This window comes from Mizuhopecten yessoensis, unplaced genomic scaffold (assembly GCF_002113885.1).
Source record: "Mizuhopecten yessoensis strain PY_sf001 unplaced genomic scaffold, ASM211388v2 scaffold207, whole genome shotgun sequence".
NCBI lineage: Eukaryota > Metazoa > Mollusca > Bivalvia > Pectinida > Pectinidae > Mizuhopecten > Mizuhopecten yessoensis.
Window position 1 is genome coordinate 618903 of NW_018403431.1, and position 27422 is coordinate 646324.

Here is a 27422-nt window from a genome sequence, read left to right on the forward strand (position 1 = left end):
GTGTGACACGGACAAAGTACTCCCGGTGACACGTGTTACACCGATAAAATACTCCCGGTGACACGTGTAACACGGACAAAATACTCCCGGTGACACGTATAACACGGACAAAGTCCCCCGGTGACACGTGTGACACGGACAAAGTACTCCCGGTGACACGTGTAACACGGACAAAGTACTCCCGGTGACACGTGTAACACGGACAAAATACTCCCGGTGACACATGTAACACCGACAAAATACTCATGGTGACACGCGTAACACGGACAAAATACTCCCGGTAACACGTGTTACACGGACAAAGTACTCCCGGTGACACGTATAACACGGACAAAATACTCCCGATGACACGTATAACACGGACAAAATACTCCCGATGACACGTGTAACATGGACAAAATACTCCCGGTGACACGTGTAGCACCGACAAAATACTCCCGGTTCAATGAAGTCAATGATGGAGGAGAGGTTGTGGGTAATTTCAATATCTTGCTCATCAAGCGTGTCACTGTCATTATATCTATTTTAGTTAATGTTACTCAAGCATCACTTTTATCGAATTGTGATGGTATGAGTCCAAGGGAAAACATTATCATCATCTTTCTTATTAAATGACCACCTTAAAGATGATACATGTACTTAATGTACCCCATCTGGGCGTATCAAATAGAATAGACAACAATCACACCGATAACTGTTATAAAGATATCGTAAAACACACCGTCAAACAGAAAAGCAACAAAACTACATAATCTAAGGAAAAAATAATCTATTTAAACGCATCAGACATTCACGCCAGACCGTTTTATTTGTCCAGAACCGTGTTTAAACAAGATTTATTTGAAGTACGTGGTTTGATTGGATACGAATTATGTTCGATTCTGCGATAGAACAATTTTTTATTCGTGTTAATCTCCACCCTCTGCACTTACGTCACGCCGCGCTCCTTACCAAAACATAACAACAACGCTAGACTGTGTAGCATGATGGGTCTGTAGTATATTGACAACATTGCCTGACAAAGCGGATGTATTTATTGATTTGATTTCATAACAAAAAAATCCTGCACTTACAACAAAAAATTCTGAAATTTACCTATGAGCAGTAACTATAATTTCTTTGATTATTCATTTTGGAGGCAACGTAGTCTAGTGGTAGGACGCCGGGCTCGTGACCGAAGGAATACGGGTTCGAGTCACGGCACGGCACTGTGCTGTATCTTTGAGCAAGATACTTTACTCAGCTTGTTCCAGTCTACTCAGCTGTAATGCTAGAATTGTTGAATGCTAGCTGTTAGCGCCGAAATGGCAGCTCCGGTTGTATGCTCCCCAGGGAGTTGAGAAATGTATTAACTTGTTGCAAAGGCCCTATAACCACGGATAATAATTTGTGAACCCAAAGATCTACGAACTAGGTTGTGATAAAGCGGTATATAAGAACCTTGATTATTTTTTATTATTATTATCTTTAAGATACATGTATAACTTACAAGTGCACATTTGTATCTCAAATGTATGATAGATTCCGTTGGCAAAGAGTAATGGCTCTACAATGCACCGTCGTCTGTTGATGCAGTGTGAAAAGAAATGTTCTTATACTTTAGGTAATGTCAATGAAAACTGATTGGTGATATATATAGTACGCTTTATTTAAAGTATTGGAATTCAATTAATATGACAATACATATTGATATCAGCAGTAAATGATAAAATCATAAATGATACAGAAGATGTTCCCTTTTATCTGATAAAATATTGATGAATAGTTGAACCGGGTTAGGATGAATTAAAGACCTATTTTGCAGCTCTGACAGCACTATAAATCTATTTATAACACTTATCAATCCACGTGATGACAACATATTAACCCTAATGAGAGTTTTTCGTGTTGTAAATCTTAAGTCAATTTTTACTTCCGTGCAATCTTCCGATGAACATAAATGTTCAGCGAAATCTTCCTTATAGGGTCGTTATATAAAAGGTCCTAACTTGGTAGAAAATATAATGAGTGATTCTGGATTGAGAAAATTAATTAACATTCGTTGCCTGGCGAGCGACTTAATCTCGGGTGAAATTTGTGATGTATATCAGGACAAATTGGAACAGGCCTGTAATTGAATGATCGCGTGCGCTCGTCCATCCTGATGGAGATTTCCATCGCTATACCAATAAGTCAGTCCTTATTTGGACATCGTAAGGTAAAAAAGATATATGAGGCATCATTTTACGTATAGGACACATACTCCTACCATCCTTTTACGTTCTGTTTAAATGTTTAACACGTTTTAGCACATCCTATTAGACAAACGTGCAGAATGAAAAACATCCTATTAGACAAACGTGCAAAATAAAATACTTCCTATTAGACTAAGGTGTAGTGGAGGCACATCCTGTAGGGGCAATATTCAGAGGAAGACACACTGTATTAGACTAAATGAACACAACAAAACACTCATATAAGACAAATGACTAACGTAAAATAAACAAAACGAAGCATATCCTATTCGACATTTATTTCCAATAAATCAGGCCTTAATTAGACTTACATTCGGAATAAAGCATATCATATTAGTTCCGCGATCCTATGAAGCATATTATGGTATTTGTAATAGTTAAAGCAAAGTGGGGTATAACTATAATGTTTATTTCAATCAAGGTAGGGGTTTACGATCTTCATGAAATACTTGAACATTAACCGTCTCCATATGTCATTGCTTTAAACATTCACACTGCAAAATACACTTCTGAACAAAAGGAGTATTGTTTTCTGAGTTTTACGGGCCAGCAGCAAGTGTGGTCTCTGTTTGCATAAACACCGGGATAATTTCCAACGATGCCGGATTGCATGCATAGTTAAGTTGATATCAACAAAAACTTCAATGTGCCGCAATCCTACGTCATAACAAAATCACGATATCTTAATACTGCAAAATGACATATTGTGTAAATTGAAATGTCGGTTATTATTTAAGAAGGCAATATAAAAATTAGATTCGGTTTTACATTCTTATGACAAAGTCATTTTTTCTGATCGGTACCACCCACAATATGTGTATATTTTTTCTGGAATTACGACGATAGTGATTGTATCGGAAATAGTGATTGTATCGGAAATAGTGATTGGTTAGAACGCTGTATCGGGGTAGCAATGTATACATTGTATCCGTTTGTTTTTGTGGTTAAAAGTGGTTGATACATAAAAGAAGGAAGTGATTGATTTGTACCACTACGTATGTGATAGAGAGGTAATTGGTACATTGCGAGGAAAGTGATTGGTTGGGACACTGTGTTGGATTTAGAGAGTATTTGGTGAGTTTCGTTGGAAACAGAGTGTGGTTAGCTATTTTGGTTGGAACAATGTATAAATAGTTAATTATTTTGGGCTCACGTCTAGTTGGTACGTTATGTGGGAGCTAGAGAGTAGGATTTATAGCAGCTGTGATATAACTTTGGCATTGCTCAAGCGCCTAATCATGTCATTATGCTTAGAGTAATGTCAAACACATCACTATTTGCCTGAATACCTACAATTTATTCAGTAACGAAGATAACATTGAAAACAATACCAAGGCCTAATATAAACAATAAAACGGCAAGAGGATTTGTTGCCTAATGTAATATTGTGATTGGTACATTATGTTTGAAAAGGAGGTAGTTTGATTCGTCATGTGTTACAATGAAGGAAGATGCTTGCCCTACCTAGTACGTCATGTGTAACAATGAAGGAAGATGCTTGCCCTACCTAGTACGTCACGTGTAACAATGAAGGAAGATGCTTGCCCTACCTAGTACGTTATGTGTAACAATGAAGGAAGATGCTTGCCCTACCTAGTACGTCATCTGTTACAATGAAGGAAGATGCTTGCCCTTCCTAGTACGTCATGTGTAACAATGAAGGAAGGTGCTTGCACTACCTAGTACGTCATGTGAAACAATGAAGGAAGATGCTTGACCTACATAGTACGTCAAGTTTTCTAATGAAGGAAGATGCTTGCCCTACCTAGGACGTCATGTGTTACAATGAAGGAAGGTGCTTGCCCTACCTAGGACGTCATGTGTTACAATGAAGGAAGATACTTGCCCTACCTAGTACGGCATGTGAAACAATGAAGGAAGATGCTTGACCTACATAGTACGTCAAGTGTTCTAATGAAGGAAGATGCTTGTCCTACCTAGTACGTCAAGTGTTCTAATAAAGGAAGATGCTTGCCCTACCTAGTACATCATGTGTTACAATGAAGGAAGGTGCTTGCCCTACCTAGTACGTCATGTGTTACGATGAAGGAAGGTGCTTGCCCTACCTAGTACGTCATGTGAAACAACGAAGGAAGATGCTTGACCTACATAGTACGTCAAGTTTTCTAATGAAGGAAGATGCTTGCCCTACCTAGTACATCACGTGTAACAATGAAGGAAGATGCTTGCCCTACCTAGTACGTCATGTGTAACAATGAAGGAAGATACTTGCCCTACCTAGTACGTCATGTGAAACAATGAAGGAAGATGCTTGACCTACATAGTACGTCAAGTGTTCTAATGAAGGAAGATGCTTGCCCTACCTAGTACGTCATGTGTTACAATGGAGGAAGCTGCTTGCCCTACCAAGTACGTCATGTGTTACAATGAAGGAAGATGCTTGCCCTACCTAGTACGTCATGTGTTACCAAGATTGTGGCCTTATTTAATACATTATTTGTTACCTAGGTTATAGCACTACTTAGTGCGACATGTGTAACAAATGTGGTATACCTAGTTGATACACGTCCGTCATGTGCTATCAAAATGGCAGCGCTATTTGGTACATCCTGTGTTTCGAGGTGGTAGCCCTAGTTGGTACACGTACGACATGTACTACCATAGTGGCAGCACTATTTGGTACATCCTGTATTTCGAGGTGGTAGCCCTAGTTGGTACACCTACGACATGTGCTACCATAGTGGCAGCGCTATTTGGTACATCCTGTGTTTCGAGGTGGTAGCCCTAGTTGGTACACGTACGACATGTGCTACCATAGTGGCAGCACTATTTGGTACATCCAGTGTTACGAGGTGTTAGCCCTATAGTTGGTACACGTAAGACATGTGCTACCATAGTGGCAGCACTATTTGGTACATCCTGTGTTACGAAGTGGTAGCCCTATAATTGGTACACGTACGACATGTGCTACCATAGTGGCAGCGCTATTTGGTACATCATGTGTTACGAGGTACCTCGTTGGTATACGTACTTCATATGTTACAAAGGTTGTAGCCTGTTTTATACATATTCGTCATGTGTTACCATAGTACCACTATTTGGTACATCCTGTGTTAAAAAGGTGTCAGTTGACATATACTACTGTATTGAATACGTGGGCTTTGGTTTGTATCTCGTCTTCCTTTGGTATTTGCGTAAGCGCATGGTAGTCGTTGATATACTTGCTATGCAACACACAAGTTAAATATCACAGGGTCATGCATCAAGAACGCCGAGTAACGTTATATCATTATCAGACACGTATCCACAGAAAACGATGATTGAGCATATACACTATGTTGAACTTAAACTGAAGTTTTATATCCAAACATGTTTTAACGAATATCTGTAAACCGAGTCAAACTTTCGCCCTTAGCTGGTAAAATCTGTATTCGCCCAGCATTGCTTTTACCCTTCACATTTAATTCATATGTTTATTATGTTGTTTATCAGTGTTCGCTGTAATGCTAACAGGCAACAACTAAACTGCGGCAAACATTCCTCGGTATGCAGTATGTTTAACCATCCAATTTGGATATACATGATCGATTTTTTTGTGATGTTGATTTGTAACTTTAAAAGGCGATATTCATTGATATTCTCTGTGCAATTTGGTTTGACTTTAACAGCAGTCTTGTGTTTTCATCCCACTGATTCTCTGCACAGCAGCAGGGAGACATTTGACATCACCACTGATGTGTTTACAATGTCATTGATTTCCTTGTCAAAAGCATCAGCTATAATTAACTATGTCACCGATGTGATTGTTTGATAAGGAAGGAAACGGAATTCATTCCGGGGGGTGGGGGGNCTAGAACTAATTTTACAAATCATACCGATAATCAATTCCATTAACTATCAGCTGGAATACATGTATACATTTTCTCTCACTTGTCTACACGTAAGCATTGGATACAGTGCCTCTCACCTATATACATCTATGTTCAGCTTTTGTGTACGATGAAAAGGCTTGGACCTATCAGTTATTGACATTAATATTTTATAAAATTAATAAATAAAACGACGTATCAGCCACGCAAAGTTTTGTGTTACCTTGTTTGTTTACAAAATCGATCCGAGGTAAAGTAAAGATCTGTTGAACCGTTCGAAGAACAAGTGTCCGTTCGGTCACCTTTGTTGTACTTGGTTTACTACCTTTTCAGGACTCTGCCATTAGCTACATATGTACAAGGCTTTTCCTTATCAGGAGACTGCCAGTAGTCATTAAGCAGGATGAAAATCCAAAATAGGGGGATCCGCTCTATTGCAACAAATAACAGACACTGATTCATTTCCACGTTTGCTCTAGAAAAGGACAACAACCATCTCCTCGAACCAATGTAGTCACTATTGATTTTACCATTGTTTTTGGTTTTATTCGTCATATATAGATATAGATATACGTATATTATGACAAAATCTCGTACATGAGGCTTTTTAAGGTTTCCAATCGAATATCTGCCAGAGTATTATCCATAGCTAACCATGTATACAGCCATTCTCAATGTGACCTTTAAAGCCACAAAACATATAATATAAATGACAAAGTTGGTAACGGTACCAAATCATCCGGTTTGTATACGCAGGGCTTTGAAATTGATATGTGTTTAACTGGTGAAATGCTTAGAGCCAGTATGTTAGAGTGGGAACCGACTGTTGATAGTGTGCTGGGCTTCACTGTGAAACGAAAGCGCAGTTTGACAATTCATGCAAACATGTTTCTGTAAATTTCGTCTCCTTCTAGAACTAATTTTACAAATCATACCGATAATCAATTCCATTAACTATCAGCTGGAATACATGTATACATTTTCTCTCACTTGTCTACACGTAAGCATTGGATACAGTGCCTCTCACCTATATACATCTATGTTCAGCTTTTGTGTACGATGAAAAGGCTTGGACCTATCAGTTATTGACATTAATATTTTATAAAATTAATAAATAAAACGACGTATCAGCCATGCAAAGTTTTGTGTTACCTTGTTTGTTTACAAAATCGATCCGAGGTAAAGTAAAGATCTGTTGAACCGTTCGAAGAACAAGTGTCCGTTCGGTCACCTTTGTTGTACTTGGTTTACTACCTTTTCAGGACTCTGCCATTAGCTACATATGTACAAGGCTTTCCTTATCAGGAGACTGCCAGTAGTCATTAAGCAGGATGAAAATCCAAACAAGCCTAAACTGCTAGCAGATAACACTTACCTGTGCGGTCTCGTCGTCACACGGGACTGTGTCATCCACATTTGCCATCCATGCTTCCAGGTAGTCCATTTTATGTGTCAAATCCATGATCCCTACACAACGATCATTTTACTGGCGTTATCATTCTATCAGTAGCGGTCACTGCCAGCAAGGCGTCCGAACATTCCATTAGACCCAAGCAGATTGATGTTTCCTCGCTACGCTCACGTGTAACAGTGCATATGGTAAATCAATCATTATTCTCTATATGCAAACGCATGCTTGTACAATGTTGAGCCCTAATACATTCCAATAAGCAACGAATTAGTTGTTATAATGTCAGTACTTTCCATGGAGAAAATATCGGGACGAGTACAGCCCGGGATCAACTATTTCTACGGGAGGTTGTAGCGTAAGTCCCGTCTGGTTGGCTAAGACACAAGGTCGGGGATATCGAAAGCCGTACAGACCACACGAGGCAAATCAAATCTGGGCGACTCATATCTTTCAAAAGAAAGCATATGTTGGACATATTCCAGACTGATGATTTTACGGACTTAATGGGCCATCAGTTGTATATTTATTAAGTGTTATCGAGGAAGCTTCCATAGCAACTAGTCTTAAAAGGCTACGTCACATTTGTATGTGGTATGCTTCTCTGTTTGATTCAACGCACGATAAAAGCCAAACGGGGTCATCAAGAATCCTGCATAGCGCTTTGTCAAAGAACCGCATAGATCGATCAAAAATTGCATTCAACTTCAGATCGGAATGTTAGCAGCAGGTCGACTGATCTGTGCTGATTCACAAGGTCCATTAGCATCATATCGTGGTGTTGCAGTCAGAAATATACGGTATGGAAAGAGCATGATATTGTTATGCACGTTGGTCATTTCCTAGAACTGATACTCGGTCACGCTTGGCATCACCTTTCTATTAGTAAATAAATAATTTAGGAACGTCAGGAGTCAGTAGTGAAATGTATAATTCTAATATAACAATAAGGGCATGGAACTAATTATAGAAATATGATGGACTGTATCGAGTTGTACACATACTCCCATTACATTTTCAAATATCGTTTTTTCATTTTTTTCATTTTGAGCTTTAGATAAAGATGCACAGCAGTCATAAACAAAACTTCACAATGCTAAACGTAGATGATAGAAACAGCATCAGTAACAAAACACCTACATATGCCCATGTAGTGAACCGTATAACCCAAAACTGACCATGATAAAACAGTAAACAAACTGATATACCCCTATACTGATTAACCTGTCCGTGATTGATCAGAAACACACTTTGTGTATGTAGCCCATAAAAGCATAAACAGAGACCTAAATAGACCTAACACATGGTTTACTTATTACGTCATAGATTAACATTAGTCACGGAGAGTCTTGTCACTTCGCTTCGGAAAACATGGAGAATGCCCCTGCATCAAATAATCAAATGACTACGGTTAATTGTTTGCGCCTATTTTATTTAATTATGTCTGTTCCACCAATGCCGTTTGAAGGATGACGTTTATACATAACGCAGTAAATAAATAAATATAATTAAACAATTGTTCTATAGTACTAGTGTAAATATATGGATTGAACGGCGTTTATTTTTAATAAATATTCATGCCGGTATTCGTTAACATGTATTTGATTTAATATATTTAAATGCATGAAATTAGAATAATTATAAAATGAGAACATTGACAAATGGTTTGTAATAAACTCACAATTCATGATGTGATAACCTTACTTTTATCTTCAAATTGTTGAAGTTGGTCGGTACCATTTAGAAGTACTTCTTATTAAGTAATGTTATCTAAGTTGATAGTGTGATAAACTCGTAATTTTTCAGATAAATATATAATAGGTTAAAAGTGTCAATTTCACAGTTTATAAGGTAACAATATCAACTTTTACGAAGTGATAACTTCACAGTTAATGAAGTAATCATGTGTTGATGTAGTTTAACATTTTCTTCTCTATGGGTATTATTAAGTAAAAATTAAAAAGAATCAAAATTAAATAGAAAAAACGTTCGATGTGTATGATACCTTAATGAAGTAGAGACGGTTCAGTAAAATACAATTTGAATGAATTGGTAACTATACCAACAAGTGTTATTAAGAACTACTCCGGAACATATTGTCCTGCTGTAGACGACGGAGAAACATCAAAACAAGCATAAAAACGAACAGGAAAAAGTATAAACGCCAACAAAAACACGGGAGACAAAAGTGCGTGGTCAGGAAAGGTATTGGTTTCTAACACGACAGTTAGAACCAATCACGATGGCTCAAACATCTTCACCATACCAAAGTTGATAATCAAGGTATTTCATGAAATCCATCATTGTGACGTCGTGAGTTCCAAAGAATCGAAAATTACTCCGAAAGTCTGTACCCCTCGAAATTCAATTGATTACCCTTTTGCAATACTGTCTCGTATCCCTCGACACCTTGAGTGATTTCGGTTTGTTACCGTGACTCATGACAACTGTTGTCATATAACATACGTTGTCATGGGTGTCAAATCAAACACTATATATCTCAATGGTCAGTAATGGTGAATACATAGCGGAACATTCTGTAGAGATGATGTTCCTGCTACATGTATGTTAAATATTTGATTCTATCCAGACGAACATTATTATCTCACGTGCTACTGTTATTTAAGATGTTCTTTGCCAATAACGCTCATTAATTGACTTGCTAGAAACAAACACAGGTGTCTTCGTAATTTGTGTAAATGAAGCCCAGACTAGTCCATAGTAAGATCTACCGTGATGGTATTACCAACACGCAAACAGATAGCGAAGACGGCGTCAGTAACTAAATTACCTACAGATTTATAATTCCCCAAATCGTACTAAAGTGATGATTACATTTTCTTAGGGAGATTTCTAATTTCCAGACACGATTGGTGGTGTCTCTTGACGATGCTGGGAATATCTTGTATTCATGGACTATGCAGTAAAATGTAAGTATGGTGTATAATTTAAATTTAAATCCGAGGAACCATGATCACGTTTTACATTTTGGGACCAAATGATGTTGTTGATTGAAATTAATTAGGACTAAAGTCCATGGTTGCTTAAAAAGACATAATTTAATGTTCAAGCGTCCTATCATTTTTATTTCAACTCGTGATCCTTTGATTAATTATGTTCCGAAACAAGCTAATGTGATTGACGTTCCCGAACATCATCGATTACACATTATACGTACAACGTATTAGTTTTTCATCTGAATGTACCGTGAAAGATATCATGTAGTCATCTAGGGGTATTTTGCAACATATAAATCAGTGATTCCTTCAGAGCCGTCTGTTATCGACACTGCCGGAAAAGTCATCAGCATTTCATGCTCAATAACGAACGTCTGTGTCGACTTGGGACGTGTAACTACCACCATGAGAAACACCTACAAGACGCAATTAGTCCAAATGTGCATTACATCCAGAGTTAAGAATATGGAATCAATGAACAATTGTCAATAATTATATAAGGAATACTTGCAATCTGCTCTAAGGAACGCACTAAAATGTTTCGTATTTTTTTCGTATTCCGGGTATCGAAAAGGTGAAATATTATACTTTCCCAGTTAATACATTTCACATTCGGATATAATGATGACGTTTTGTAGTCGAATGCTGCAGGATGAAATTTATTTAAGAATTTCTTGTTGTTCGTTTACCCTGAAATTAAAAACACCCAAAAGTCTTCTTTGTTAATCTAATATCTGGACATAATGTAATTTAAGCCAATAATGATCACCTCAATTTCTATAACAAACTTTCATGAAAGATTATGGATTCCCTTTCATCCGTAGTAACATATCTAACATATCTGTCCTGCTTATTCAGTTTACTGTTACAGTTTATTCGCTACTAAAGTACTTAGGACTACGATTCTTCGAAAGAGTTGACAAAACATGAATGAAGAAAACAGTAAGTAAATATGAAAGTATCCATTGACGATTGTGTAATGTATGCTGAAGGAGCTATTTGTCCCATTATTCGCTGTACCTTATATGCTTCTATGATACGCTTATAATATTTTCTAGATTCATCAGAAGACATTCCGACAGGTGCTGCAAGCTCTTTAAGAACAGCTCGTTCTTATAGAACACAACATGTCAACTTCGTGTTGATGGGAATGATGCTGATTTTGTTGTTGGATTTATGTATCACTTTAACGTATGCGTGTGCTAACAGTGTTGTATATATTTATTTTACTTTTCCCTTCGAAGAAGATACCTATTTGTTTATATTGTTTTGGGATTCGGTGTTTGTCATTCCCGCCATTGCTCTTCATTTTGTTGAATTCACATTTTATTTGAAAATGGCCGAACATTTATTGTAAACACAATGTTGATCACACGAAAAAGACAATACTTTTCTGTAGTGATCTACAGCTCCGTTTGATGATGTTTATTGGTTTCATAACTTTATCCGACAAATGGACTCAATGAAACAATGGCACACATATATCTGTCATTCTGTAGAACCGTTGAATAGTGTAGAATTATACTTATATAAGGAGGTATATTTGAGGAAATGACAACGAAATGATAAGAAGCTACACAATTTAGCCTTATTATTGCCCATATGCTAGATCGATTTGTGTGAGTATATAACTAGTCTATACGTTTCTAAAGCAACATTTTGACCACAAAAAAAACCCATTTCGTTGGCTTTTTAGATTGATTTTAGCCATGCTGTTTCTTTGAATCTGTAGACGCACATACGTTTTCAATCGATAAACATATAAGCTCTAGCGTATGCATCCGCCTCTTAATGGTCGTATGTAGTGATGGTAACTTAGTAGTCAAGTGTATTTGAAAGAATACATTAAGGTTTTTCTAATCAGCAGGATTTAACAACAATTATTTAAAAGTTTCTTACATAGTTCACTCGGGGTTCGAAACGAATCAGACATATAAAATAAAAAGGAATCAAATTTAATTTAAATCATTTTTACGTGTCGTTAAAAAAATCGATGATTACATATTATCAGAATGCCCGTAAGGGCCCCTTTACAATGACAATATTTCTTGTCAAACTTTGGCACGGGTTTTTTTCTCCTTTTATGTCATTGTTGTTTACAATACTTCAAAAAAAGAATTATAAAGTCAGTCATTCTTTATCAATTGAAGTAAAAGCACATGTATTGTGTAAACCTTTGCTCTGACCCTGTCTAACACGTAGTACTGTGTTAACATTTCATCTGACCAAGTTGAACACAAAAGTCACCATGAATTGGATACTGCTCTCGCGACGTCTTGTTAATTTGCTAGTGCATTATGCAGTCGGGAAAAGACTTCGCACGCTTATACATGATATAAATGTAATTCCTTACAACTTAAAATCTATTCATACATGTACCAATATAATTGTAATATTTATTGAAGTTTATTATTTATATTTTAACAGCAGTTTTCCGATAAGGAATGCTTGAATAAATCACCCATAAAACATATATAAAATAACATGTAAACTGTGTTAAATTACATTTTGTTCGGGTTCAATTTAGAAAATGAAACAGTGATTTGGAAAACATCGACGATTGTGTTTAATTGCAAATATAGAGACATAAGATACAATGCATACCGATGTCATAACAGGGTTTTTGTCATGTAAACGAAAACCTACGAAAATAGAGCAAACAAGTGGTCAGCTGCTCGACAAAACGTTGTTCCAATTATGGAATATTAAAACATGTTGTACCCACCATAACCTATTTCCAAACTTCCTAACGTCTTTTCCCTCTGTTAGCTATCACTTTAACTATTAAGAAATTATAAGAAATCAATGGTTTTGAAATCATATTGGCAGACACACAGGTTCTTTAATTTAGCTAATTTGATTTAACCTCTCCCTTAACGATTGACAAGCAGACTAAAGATGTTAAGGGAATGTAGGCAATTACCCTTTCGCGCGAAGTGCGCTGTTAATAGCACATGGAAATCTAAATCTTACTAATTCTCTGTAATTGAACGTGCAGCTTTCTTTCTTTACCAAGTGTGTTATTCTGATGATTCAGAGATCGCAAAAATACTTTATTTCGCACATAAACCGATCGACGCTATCATATTGTCATCATTTGGTCCATTACAAAAAACTGTACTCATCGATTCCTCGTAAATCTGCTATCCCTTTAAGGTGCTAAGAGTGGAATGGGATTTATTGCTCAGCAATAAAAATATATAATTTCTGGAACTTTATTTACTTGTCCTATTATACAGTGTAACTTCCATGGTTTTTGGCTTAGTGATATATACAGCACACAGGGTGTCGGATATTGATGACGACGTTGCGTTGATATATCACGAACAATGTGTAGTGCACGCCCCGCCGTCTATTAATGTTTATGCTGGTGTTGGTCATAGACAGAAGTCCGAGCCTGCACGTTGTTTATTTTAATTGTTGTTTTAGAACAGAAAATAAGGTAGGTGAACGTTGCAATATGACCGCCAATCCTGATGGCCAGCTACATCTTTCTCAGAAACAAGGAACTTTTTATACCGATAACGAGTACGTCTATTCCCTGTTTGCTTCGTTAGTCTTAGATACGGTGTCAGTATCTGCAAATCGGTTTGTAATTCCAATCATCTGTATTGTCATTAAAAGAAAACAGTTCTAAAGCCAGATTTGCAGCGTTAACATAAATCATTGTATAATTTAATTACACCATCATTGTACAGTATTGGACACGTAGGGTGGTTAACATGTATCGTTCTAACTTATGCGAAGTATACTATCATTGCTGTTGTTTGGTCTCTTCCTTTTCTATGATGACATCTTTTTACTAATATCCTTGTGTATCATCGCCACATATAAGAATCAATCAGACAACTCAATACTTGATACCGACAGAGACGCATTGAGTCAATAATCGATGGCAGAAACTCCCTTAATTCCAGTATTGTTACGTGGAATCGCAGATTTGGTTGAGAAGTTAATATTTCCATGTGCATTGCCTTAACTGCTTCATACATCACTTGTAACTGTAGGGAAATCGATAGGTATTGATGTACAACAACGTAAGCGTTGAAAATATTTCTATGTATTGCTATAGGGCATCATGGGCATTGTTCCCCATGTTTGTGACGTATCGATTCCCCAAGTCAGTCTGCTAGGAGAGACAAAGACACGTTTTCCAGAATACAGTCCCCTATATAGACAGTACAATCATAAGGAACTACGCAGGATCAGGCGGACTTTATCAGAATAAAAATATTTTTGGTTTATTGTATATAAATAAGCCTGTTCTGTGTATCGTTATATAGATACAACATAAAGAATAACAGAATTACATCACCATGTATGTAATAGATCCGTGGAAGTTCTACTATTTTTTTTTTTATCTTATATCTTTTGTCACATATTTCAGAAATTGAGTTCATTTTTATTTTCAATAATTTATATAATTGATTGATCAAAGCAGTAATTGAAAATGTCATCGTTTTTGTTGTGTTTATTTTTTCTAAGAGTTACAACCATGATCGTATCTATGATACTATTGATGTTAATATGACAATTTTTGCTGTATTAGTATGTCACATTTTAATGTGTATGATCGATATTTCGGTTAATATAGCACTGAGCACGAAAACATATCAAAGTTTCCTTTAAGAAATACTACATTTCTTTCCTCCGTACCGTTTCAGTAATTCCCGAATGGTTTTTAGATGTCTGTCCGACCCTTCTCCTCTCCGAAAAACAGTTCAATAAAAACGTAATGCTTCCCAGAAAGGGAAATATATTATGTTACATGTACATATGTACGAAAGCATCATGGAGAATGCTTAAATATCACAGTTTTCGAATAGATTTCTAGTGTTGACAAACTGACCCGCAATTAATGACTTCGAGGGATGCAGTTTGATGAAGTCTAAGGAAGGAGTGGTTTTATGTTTGCATTCGTATTCTCATTGAACATCGACGTACTTTAATGTTTTCAGTAATGGTCCTTGTGGTTTCGTTGTAACTATTCCTATTTTCTCTTCGACAACACAGACTACCAGGATTTGACGGATATTTAAAGGGTAAGTGCCCTCAATGACGCAAAACTTGCTCGTTAATCTTTATAAAACATCTATTTTTATTTTCCTTGTATCTTGTTAAAGATCTCCGCGTAAAAAAACAATTCTTACTCATTGTTTACCCTATTTTTATCGATGTTTAATTTTGGTTTTGTTACACTCGGGTATTTTCTTGATTTCGTTGGCAACCAGCAAGTTCCATAGCACAACATGTGTTACGTTTCCCACTCCTTAAGATTACAATGCAGCTTTCTAGGGAATCGTAGTTATATTTTATGCAACGATTTTGTCTTGGATTAATTTCAGCATATGAAGCCATATTGCTATTAAAGACTACAGATGATGTACGGGGATGTTGATGGTTATTAAGATGGTATAACCTCTAATCGATACAAAAATCATTACGATGCATATAGTGTTTGTGAGTACGAGACATTGACAGTCCGCCGAACACACAGAAATAGGATGGTATTGATGGACATCACGTTAATACACCGGTTACTCATCACCGCCTCCAAGTTATCCCCATCGATACGTCAATCACGGACGCACGAGCTTCCGGCCGAACATAATTTGTCAGAATTTTGATAACCATTTCACAGTCCTGGCACTGCTTCCAATTACCATGTTCTGGCTTCGTGACAGATCAAGGTTAAGCAAATAACGGAGGTCAAATTGCTTCTAAGGGTGAACAAATCAGAGGTCTGATGTTATTCTCAGAAAAACCTTATCAAATGTGAACTTTTCATAGCACACTGATATAGGTACGACTAATTAATTGATTCTAATTAATGATGCGATGCTTATTGACCTGTAACATATTTGAGACGTAATCAGCAAAATTAATAATTTAGTTATAGTACTATCTATTTGTTTTAATATTGAAATTCGCTTAGGACTCGTTGCTGTGGCATCGAAAACAGCCATCAGGAAATTAGAAACGATACAGCAAGTTTCGTTATCAAGACATTACTCTCTTATCGTATATATGTAAATGCTTTATTTTTCAATGTTCTTTTGCTAATTTTAACAGATGCATTAATGTATTAATCCGTTTATGTTATCAAGATAAAACAAATAAGATATTGATTCTATATTCAGACTAAGACTACAATTTCACATGGTAATAGGTGGGCGATATTTTGGTGTATTTTGTGTCGTGACTGTCTGCTTGTTATTTACGAAGTATTTCTCCTTTAAAATGAATAGTATTTAAAGTTGATACGACTCAAAGGTCAATAGCAAAAAGTATTTTCAAATTTCGAACAAAAATCAATAGATAATGCATAAATATGATGATTTCTATAATTGCACTGTATGCACTATAATCTAATAAGAAAGTTTATAACTTTGAGTATTTTTTCTATACAATATCAAGGATTATCATTGGTCGATTATTTGTAACGTCCTTTAAGTAAATAAGAACAATATTCGATAAGCAATTATGTAGTTAAGTGACGTCTCTATGCTATTTATTTAGAGTTAAAAGAATACCTATAATAAAATGCTAATTTTCATTAACATATGTCAACCAAACGTTCTTCCTTGTCCGTCTTAGAATGATAATGTCGTCAGACATGGAACTTTGAAGATAAATGAATATGTTTTACGATATGTCACATAACGTACATGTAGAAATATAATCTGGACAGGGATATATTTCTGTTCACAGTTCTATGAGTTACGTTTACAAGAAGGATGTCTGATGTTTTCTGAAGCTAACATATATTACAAAGTTGATTTTCAATATAGGTTATTGTGCCGATGTCGACCACTCTTTGGAGGATACACAGATAGTCAGATTTACCCAAAATAAAGTCTATACGATCAATCAGCTGTTCTTTACATCACAGCAATAAGAAGAATGTATTTGACAATGTACCCCTATTTCACGGTTTATCGCTCCATGCACCTCCTTAAAACTTGTCTGGCAGCCGGAGTTTTATTGGATCTTTGACTGTGGCATCATCATCCATGATTTATCGATCAGTATTTCCTGGGACATGTGGTTACAGGGACGTGTCGCGGATGTAACCATAGATCATCATTACGGACAACGTGCTTTGGACGACCCAAGACAGCTGGCCATCTCGGGCGCACACTATTATTTCCGGCTGGCTTAATGGTTAGTTTTGTCAGGGGCGCCAGGAAACAGTTAGGTCGAGGACAGTAGGTATATTTTGTCGGTTCCGATATGCTTCGCTCTTTTACCACGGGAATATAACACACATATTTTATAGTATTTATGTAATCTTTCCTTAAAGACAGGATTGGACTTGCCAGCAGAAGCACATAAAGATACCATAGCTTTCTCAGAAAATTACACAATAATGTGTCACGGGCTATGCTAATTGTAAAACAGAATGATTAATGCAATCCGGGGACATTCTGTCAAGTGACTATTAATTTGGATCTCTGCATTTCTCTACGTCGAAACCTTCGCATTACAACGTGTTCTTTGAAAGATGTATAAGAGGATTCCAACTGAATTTCTGTTCATTGACCGACATATTGTGGTCAATGCTAGCTTTCATTGGCTAATTGTAATTGTGAATAAGCATTACTGTTATACGCGTCCGATATATCCATCCTAGAATTAATATTAATTTCTTAAATAGTGAGATGACATTTACAACTCGAAATATTTTCTTTGTTAAAGATATCCTCAACGGCAAGATCACTTAAATAGGATGACAATGTTTCATTTTTATGACGCCCTCAGTAGTAAGATTGCCCTCTGCACAGACGTTTGTCCTGTTGTTATGGTCATGATGCTCCCTATATAAATGAGAGTTTTGTCACTCGAACATACCTCAATATTCAGCATAATATCAGTCGTAAGAAGGCCTTCAAAACTAGACCTTGTGTTACGTTTAAAATATTAAGATAGTATTCCCAACTCAGTCATAATTCGCAAACAAATCCGGAAATTTTGTGCTAATTTAAAAGGCTAGTTTTCGTAATATTATTTTTTTGGCAAAACAATTGTTTACATGATTAATGATATCGAGTACTATGTATTGATATATTTCAAAAACGAACCTTGCCAAAATCGATTTGATTCCCTCATTTATGACATCCATATTTAGACAGAACTGGTTGGATTACATCAGGAAATATCCTTTACATCTTACAAAACAACTACAAGAGAAATATGATTTAAGGAAAGATTTACATGGAAGCATTTGAAAAAAGGCACGTACAATGACAATAAGACTAGGTTGTTCGGAAAGGTCAGGGTCCTCTGCTTTATCGACGATAGCGCCATGTAAATATAGGTCCAATTCAAAGTAATGTCCCGTCCTCACACCGGAAATGATAACAAAACAATAAGGCTTACTTATAAGCATACTAAAACATCGTCACACAATATATACATGTAGAACTTACTTGTATCTGAACAGACAGAACCCTTAATATATTATAATCAGAAGAATGAAAAATAAAAGATATTTCATTTCCATTTAAACGTAACAGTTCATTTTAGCATATGTACATGTACACCAACTGAAATATTTAAATTTTGTTAAGCTATATTACTAAAATATTTCTAACTCCTGATGAAATCTGCAATGTAATTAATCAAAACCTGTCTAATATGTCTCCGTAGTTTTCAAACACTCTGTACTATGCTATAGCCTATTTTTGTATAAAACCTCCCAAATAAAGTTACGATTTATGACAAGCTGTTTATCCAACTTATTAGTTGGCGTCATCTGGGTTCACTGTACAGTGCATTTCTTTGCAGTAATGTATCTGATCAAGAGTAAAGGAAGTTTATACAAAAACACAAATAAAGTACAGTGAATGCGGAGTTTGTTATTACAAAGGTGTAACTATTGTGTCTGTTGTGGGGGCTGGTGTAGGGATTGACTAACTATTGTGTATGTTGCGAGAGCTGGTGTAGGGATTGACTAACAATTGTGTATGTTGCGAGGGCTGGTGTAGGGATTGACTAACTATTGTGTATGTTGCGAGAGCTGGTGTAGGGATGGACTAACTATTGTGCATGTTGCGGGGCCTGGTGTAGGGATTGACTAAATATTGTGTATGTTGCGGGGGCTGGTGTAGGGATGGACTAACTATTGTGTATGTTGCGGGGGCTGGTATTGTGATGGACTAACTATTGAGTCTGTTGCGAGGGCAGGTGTAGGGATGGACTATCTATTGTGTATGTTGCGGGGGCTGGTGTAGGGTTGGACTAACTATAGTGTCTGTTGCGGGGGCAGTTGTAGGGATGGACTAACTATAGTGTCTGTTGCGTGGGCCGGTGTAGGGATGGACTAACTATTGTGTATGTTGCGAGGGCTGGTGTGGTGATGAATAACTATTGTGTCTGTTTCGGGGGCTCGTGTAGGGATCGACTAACTATTGTGTCTGTTGGGAGAGCTGGTGTAGGGATGGACTAACTATTATGTATGTTGCGGGGCCTGGTGTAGGGATGGACTAACTATTGTGTATGTTGCGAGGGCTGGTGTAGGGATGGACTAACTATTTTGTCTGTTTGCGAGGGCTGGTGTAGGGGTGGACTCAATATTGTGTATATTGCGAGGGCCGGTGTAGCGATGGACTAACTATTTTGTCTGTTGCGAGGGCTGGTGTAGGGGTGGACTAACTATTGTGTATATTGCGGGGGCCGGTGTAGGGATGGACTAACTATTGTGTCTGTTGCGGGGGCTGGTGTAGGGATAGACTAACTATTGTGTCTGTTGCGGGGGCTGGTGTAGGAATGGACTAACTGTTGTGTATATTGCGAGGGCTGGTGTAGGGATGGACTAACTATAGTGTCTGTTGCAGGGGCAGGTGTAGGGATGGACTAACTATTGTGTCTGTTGCGTGGGCCGGTGTAGGGATGGACTTACTACAGTGTCTGTTGCGGGAGCAGGTGTAGGGATGGACTAACTATTGTGTCTGTTTCGTGGGCCGGTGTAGGGATGGACTAACTATTGTGTATGTTGCGAGGGCTGGTGTGGTGATGGACTAACTATTGTGTCTATTTCAGGGGCTGGTGTAGGGATCGACTAACTATTGTGTCTGTTGCAGCGGCTAGTGTAGGGATGGACTAACTAGTGTGTCTGTTGTTGGGGCAGGTGAAGGGATGAACTAATTATTGTGTCTGTTGCGGGGGCTGGTGTAGGGATGGACTAACTATTGTGTCTGCTACGAGGGCTGGTGTAGGGATGGACTAACTATTGTGTATGTTGCATGGGCTGGTGTAGGGATGGACTAACTATTGTGTCTGTTTCGGGACTGGTATAGGGATGGACTAACTAGTGTGTTTGTTGTTGTGGCAGGTGAAGGGATGAACTAATTATTATGTCTGTTGCTGGGGCTGGTGTAGGGATGGACTAACTATTGTGTCTGCTACGAGGGCTGGTGTAGGGATGGACTAACTATTGTGTATGTTGCATGGGCTGGTGTAGGGATAGACTAACTATTGTGTCTGTTTCGGGACTGGTATAGGGATGGACTAACTAGTATGAATGTTGCGGGGGCTGGTGTAGGGATTGACTAACTATTGTGTATGTTTCGGGGGCTGGTGTAAGGATTGACTAACTATTGTGTCTGTTACGAGGGATGGTGTAGGGATGGACTAACTATAGTGTCTGTTGCGGGGGCAGGTGTAGGGATGGACTAACTATTGTGTCTGTTGCGTGGGCCGGTGAAGGGATGGACTACTGCAAGATGGACTCTTATTGGAGCATATGTTTTACTTTAGAACAAGTCTTCTCTAGATAGGCTTAACATACAAATATACTCATATAACTTTTTTGAACGTAGATTTAATATCTATACAGTAACAGAACGTTTCACAACCATATTGCATTCGAATGAATATATTAAGAAGTATTCAATCTATGTATATATGTTCTTGCTCCTAACAGAAAATTAGAAAACAATATATAAATCGATGTTCTTGAAGGTTGTCATTGTACAAGTAAATATCGAAAAGTCAACGAATCCTTAATTTGAACCTAAAAAGACAGCACTAGATAATATAGATATGGAAAAGGAAAATATTACGATGGGTGCCGTTGAATAAATCCAAAAGAGACTGATACAAAGGGTTCTGGAATAGCAAGGTTTATCTGCTTCAACATTTGGAGGAATTCCGGTAATGTCCTAAAGTCACAACTTGGGAAGCGACAACAAGGCATACAAAAACAACAACAAAAATACTATCTGTGTAGACGTCATTTTGTTAACGCATATAGCATACATGTATATACTCCTCCCTGTGACACCTAAAACTCAACTATTTCCATATTATTGATGTAACGTCGAGACAAAATATTCTGACAGTAGACAATCTAGAACATCCCACACAACACAAAAGTAGGATCTCATCATTGTATGCAATTTATCGAACCAGTATCGATTTATTGAAAACGGATGTTCAGGCTTATTTGCTATCAAGTTCTACCAGAGATAGCAGAATGCATGTATATAAAAATGTATATATATTAGACCCAATGATTACTGCAGAGTTTCCACAGAGGCCCCCGGTACGCAAACTGTATACATCTGGTTCGTTTACAGAGCGCCATCGTAAAACAACCCCGATATATACCGCCAGGAATCGGGGTTATAACCCATACGAAAGATTCGGCCAATATCAATCAGCTCTAATTTTTTCAGACAGTAGATTTTCCCATTAATATGATGGATGTTTGGCATAACAGGCTCATATGAGTATAATCCCACGGATAAAAGCAAAATAGCAACCAACCGTTGTATACAACATTGAAATGGTTTATCCTTTGTATTGAAAGCACAGCTTCTAAACTTCAGGGCAGAGGAAACATAAAACCAAACCATACCGCTCAATGTTACTGAATTGGATCACCACATTGTCTATTCGCACTATATAGTGTAACGTATATCCAAAGGCCAACACTGAAATGAGAATAATTTGATTAAATACAGACTTCAAAGTTTGACATGAACCCCAAACCTTTATGATGCTGTGCCGTTCGCCTACAACATATTTGATAAAAGGATGAATATTTCGAAATCCACATAATTGTGTTGTTGTAATGATGATAATGATAAAATTATTCACGTTATAATATAAAAGTATATTTTTATTTACTATTCTCCTTTATTAAGGCATTATAGCACAATTTACCGTCGTTCGCATGAATTCTAGTCTATTGTAATAACGTTTTGAATAATTCAATATGTTCATAGAATGCTAGTGTAATGTAATACATATTTAACGAAATCGATATGGGGATATATTTATCTTCTATAGCATGTAGGCTTTTTCTATGGTTGTAATTCTGTTTACAATAGATCTGTTTAACCCAGTCATGTTCATGAAAACAGAATTTGTGGTGCTTCACATAACTGTATGTACACATGCACAAGGAAAATTAATTCTGTTCAGATTTTTTTCTTTTCAGATTTAGCAATCGTGATGTATCGATTTGTCTGGTAGGATAGATATTTTTGTTTCTATTTTAGGACGAAATGCATGAGCATACTAGACAAGGGATATCACAGGTTTCCATAAAACATGGGAATCAATTTCTCCAGCAGTCTTCCGCCAGTCAGCAAAGTTATGTCCAGCTTTATTGCCAGATATATTTGATCGAAATTTTGTTACGCAATATAAGTCGTGATTTGGGGAATATCACTGCAAACAAAGATATTATACAGTTGTGCCTATCCCTTTGAAGATCCTTTATATGACGTTTTCAAATGTCAACATATTTTTTTGTGTAAATTTAATTTTCTATGGTTTCGATGTTTCTTTAATTAGTGTTATCATCTTATACATTCCCCTATTATGGTGATGTCAATTCCTGTTATTTTTCACTTTTATTTTGATGTCTTCTCAGTTCCTGTAGTTTTCCCCTATTATTGTGATATCTCATCAGTTCCTGTTATTTGTACCCCTATTATTTTGATGTCTTCTCAGTTCCTGTAATTTCCCCCTATTATTGTGATATCTCATCAGTTCCTGTTATTTGTACCCCTATTATGGTGGAGTCTCCTCAATTCCTGTAATTTCCCCCCCTATTATTTTGATGTCTCCTCTGTTCCTGTATTTTTCCCCTATTATTGTGAAATATCCTCAGTTCCTGTAATTTCCCCCTATTATTGTGATATCTCATCAGTTCCTGTTATTTGTACTCCTATTATGGTGGAGTCTCCTCAATTCCTGTAATTTCCCCCCTATTATTTTGATGTCTCCTCAGTTCCTGTTATATCCCCCTATTATTTGTATGTCTTCTCAGTTCCAGTTATGTCCCCCTATTATTTTGATGACTCCTCAGTTCCTGCTATTTTCCCCTATTCTTGTGATGTATCCTCAGTTCCTGGTATTTGTTTCCCTATTATTGTGATGGATCCTCAGTTCCTGTTATATATTCCCTATTTTTTTTATGTCTTCTTAGTTCCTGTTATTTGTTTCCCTATTATTGTGATGTCCCCTCAGTTTCTGATTTTTTTCCCCCTGTTATTGTGATGTATCCTCAGTTCCTGTTGTTTTTTTTTAATTATTATTTTGATGTCTCCTCAGTCCCTGTACTTTTTCTCTATTATTGTGATATCTCCTCAGTTCCTGTTATACACCCCCCCCCCTCTTATTGTGATGTCTCCTTAGTTACTGTTATATTCCCTCTAGTATTTTTATGTCTTCTCAGTTCCTGTTATTTGTTTCCCTATTATTGCGATGTATCCTCAGTTCCTGTTATATCCCTCTATCATTGTGATATCTCCATTATTGTGATGTATCCTCAGTTCCTATTTTTTTTAATTATTATTGTGATGTTTCCTCAGTTCCTGTTATCTATTCCCTATATTTTTGTATGTCTTCTTAGTTCCTGCTATTTGTTTCCCTGTTATTGTGATGTATCCTCAGTTCCTGGTATTTGTTTCCCTATTATTGTGATGGATCCTCAGTTCCTGTTATATATTCCCTATTTTTTTATGTCTTCTCAGTTCCTGCTATTTGTTTCCCTGTTATTGTGATGTATCCTCAGTTCCTGATTTTTTTAAATTATTCTTGTGATATCTCCTCAGTCCCTGTAATTTCCCCCCTTTTATTTTGATGTCTCCTCAGTCCCGGTAATTGTGCTCTATTATTGTTATATCTCCTCAGTTCCTGTTATACACCCCCCCCCCTCTTATTGTGATGTCTCCTTAGTTACTGTTATATTCCCTCTAGTATTTTTATGTCTTCTCAGTTCCTGTTATTTGTTTCCCTATTATTGTGATGTATCCTCAGTTCCTATTTTTTTTAATTATTATTGTGATGTTTCCTCAGTTCCTGTTATCTATTCCCTATATTTGTTATGTCTTCTCAGTTCCTGTTATTTGTTTCCCTATTATTGTGATGTATCCTCAGTTCCTGATTTTTTTAAATTATTATTGTGATATCTCCTCAGTCCCTGTAATTTCCCCCCTATTATTTTGATGTCTCCTCAGTCCCTGTAATTTTTCTCTATTATTGTGATATCTCCTCAGTTCCTGTTATACCCCCCCCCCCCCCCTTATTGTGATGTCTCCTTAGTTACTGTTATATTCCCTCTAGTATTGTTATGTTTCCTGAGTTCCTGTTATTTTTTTCCACTTTTGTTTTGATGTCTTCCCAGTTCCTGTTATTTTTTTCCCCATTGTTTGATTTCTCCTCAGTTCCTGTTATTTTTCCCTTATAATTGTAATGTTTCCTCATTTCGTCTTAATTTTGTTTTACTTTTATTTTGATGTCTTCTCAGTTTCTGTTATTTTTTCCCTATTATTTTGATGTCTCCTCTGGTCCTGTTAGTTTTTCTATATTATTGTGATATCTCCTCAGTTCCTGTTATACCCCCCTATTATTTTGATGTCTCCTCAGTTCCTGTTATATCCCCCTATTATTTGTATGTCTTCTCAGTTCCAGTTATGTCCCCCTATTATTTTGATGACTCCTCAGTTCCTGTTATCTATTCCCTATTTTTTTTATGTTTCCTCAGTTTCTGTTATTTGTTTCCTTATTATTGTGATGTATCCTCAGTTCCTGTTATATCCCTCTATCATTGTGATATCTCCTAAGTTCCTGTTATATCCGCCTATTATTGTGATGTATCCTCAGTCCCTGTTATCTATTCCCTATATTTTTTATGTCCACTCAGTTCCTGTTATTTTTTCCCCTGTTATTGTGATGTATCCTCAGTTCCTGTTATTTTTTATTATTATTGTGATGTATCCTTAGTTCCTGTTATTTGTTTCCCTATTATTATGATGTATCCATAGTTCCTGTTATCTATTCCCTATTTTTTTTATGTCTTCTCAGTTCCTGTTATTCTTTTCACTTTTATGTTGATGTTGCGTCAGTTACGGAGTAGTTATATTGTATATCAACGAGAATCAATAATGTATAGGAAAGAAAATACATTGACTTTTGTCAATGTTATGAACTTGAATCTAGAAACAATAAACTATTTAGTGTGATGGAAGATATTTTTGTATAATATTATCATTATCATTTTCAATGTATTGTGACACTCATCCCACTGAATTTCTGTGAAAAAGTGTTTCTGGTATAAAAAAACAACAACCGATGAGTTAATGTTGTGGAGGATTTTTTAAACGAAAAATATTAAAAAATAACTGAGAGGTTCACAGTTAATGCTTTTATGTGTCATTTTCGCAGCACTCAAAGACAACATATATTACAGCGGTGAGAAAAAAAGACAAAGGTTGTGTGTCTGCCTAATATATGTGATGTTGAATAAGACGGGCATGATTGTAGTTTAAAATCCGAAGAAAAAGAAACGTTGAGCAGATAGTAATCTTCCTATTGAAATATGTAATGCCTACTTTTATGTTAAGATGTTAAAACGTTCACATGACCAGTGATTAGCCTAATGATATATCTGGATTAGTTGTATTGCATACTATTTTATAAATTGTTGAATTGTTCGTATATGTAATACATATTATAAACTGTATTACATATTATGCATTTTTTATAATAAAGCATAAATCAGTAATTCTTTAGATATTTTAGAGGCAAACATGCGTGTACCGCCGTGCAAATATATGGTAATGCTTACATAATTTAAATGTTATAATTCATTTCAAATATATAGTTTATAAATGAGAGGACTTGGGAAAATCTAAAAAAAAAATAGCTGAGGTAATGCATATCAATTTCCACAGAGTGTGATGATTATATATTTCAAATACACTGGGTGTGTAATTAGAAAATAAAATACGGCCAGTAATTTGTCGCAGATATTTGTTGTGCAGGCGTCATTCAGGAATTGTTTATTCTTGTCGTATCTCATATGAAGGAGGATGCAATGACGTCAGAGGCTGTACAGGAGTGTTGTGGACACTTGTGATTGGCTAATATTGGTGGTGAGTTCGACTCAAAAGAGAGACACATTGCGATATAAAGAGAAATATGTAATCGCGTCCTGCCATAACAACAGTTTGATGGATCTGATTGGGCGTCTGGTGAATAGCGTGAGACTGGCGGGAAGCGTACACATGCTGGCCTGCTCGAGTTGTCTTGCCTACCTCACAGTCAAGTTGGCATCGAATAAATTGAGGATCTAGCATCGCAGACAACGTTGATCCCATTTTGAACATTGTTTTTAGGCTATTGACATTCCGCCCACTCATTTATTGATTCCGTTGCTTCGTAAATCTATGGTTACGCATGGATATACAAATGTACTATAATTAACTTCCCCACTCATGTCACCCGAATAGAATGTAGGAACAGCTGTTTCTATTCTAATTTTATCTGCAATAAAATACAGGGATATTTTGTTTTGTGCATGAAATGTAAATATGACTTCAATAAAATACATTTTGCCTTAAGTTGGATTTGGTTTAAAACAAAATAATATATTAATACTGATTTTTTTAAGCATAAATAACTAAAAACGTAACCAAGTTCATCGTCCTCCGACAGGATTTTCGTGAAATACGCTTTGTGTGAATCAATCAATGAC

At 36.6% G+C, this 27422-nt stretch overlaps 1 protein-coding gene across 5 annotated transcripts in view; it reads right to left on the reverse strand.

Moving 5' to 3' along the window:
• Positions 1-27422, reverse strand: part of LOC110462570 (potassium/sodium hyperpolarization-activated cyclic nucleotide-gated channel 3-like) — a 176459-nt gene that overhangs the window by 115835 nt on the left and 33202 nt on the right. For 4 of the 5 annotated variants that reach the window (XM_021516861.1, XM_021516693.1, XM_021516776.1 and 1 more), the window contains exon 1: positions 7440-7597. The exons of the other annotated variant lie outside the window; for it this stretch is intronic. In XM_021516861.1, coding sequence (XP_021372536.1) covers positions 7440-7526 — 87 coding nt within the window. In that variant the 5' untranslated portion in view covers positions 7527-7597. Of the gene's footprint in view, positions 1-7439; positions 7598-27422 lie in introns of those variants that run through there. 5 annotated transcript variants of the gene reach the window in all.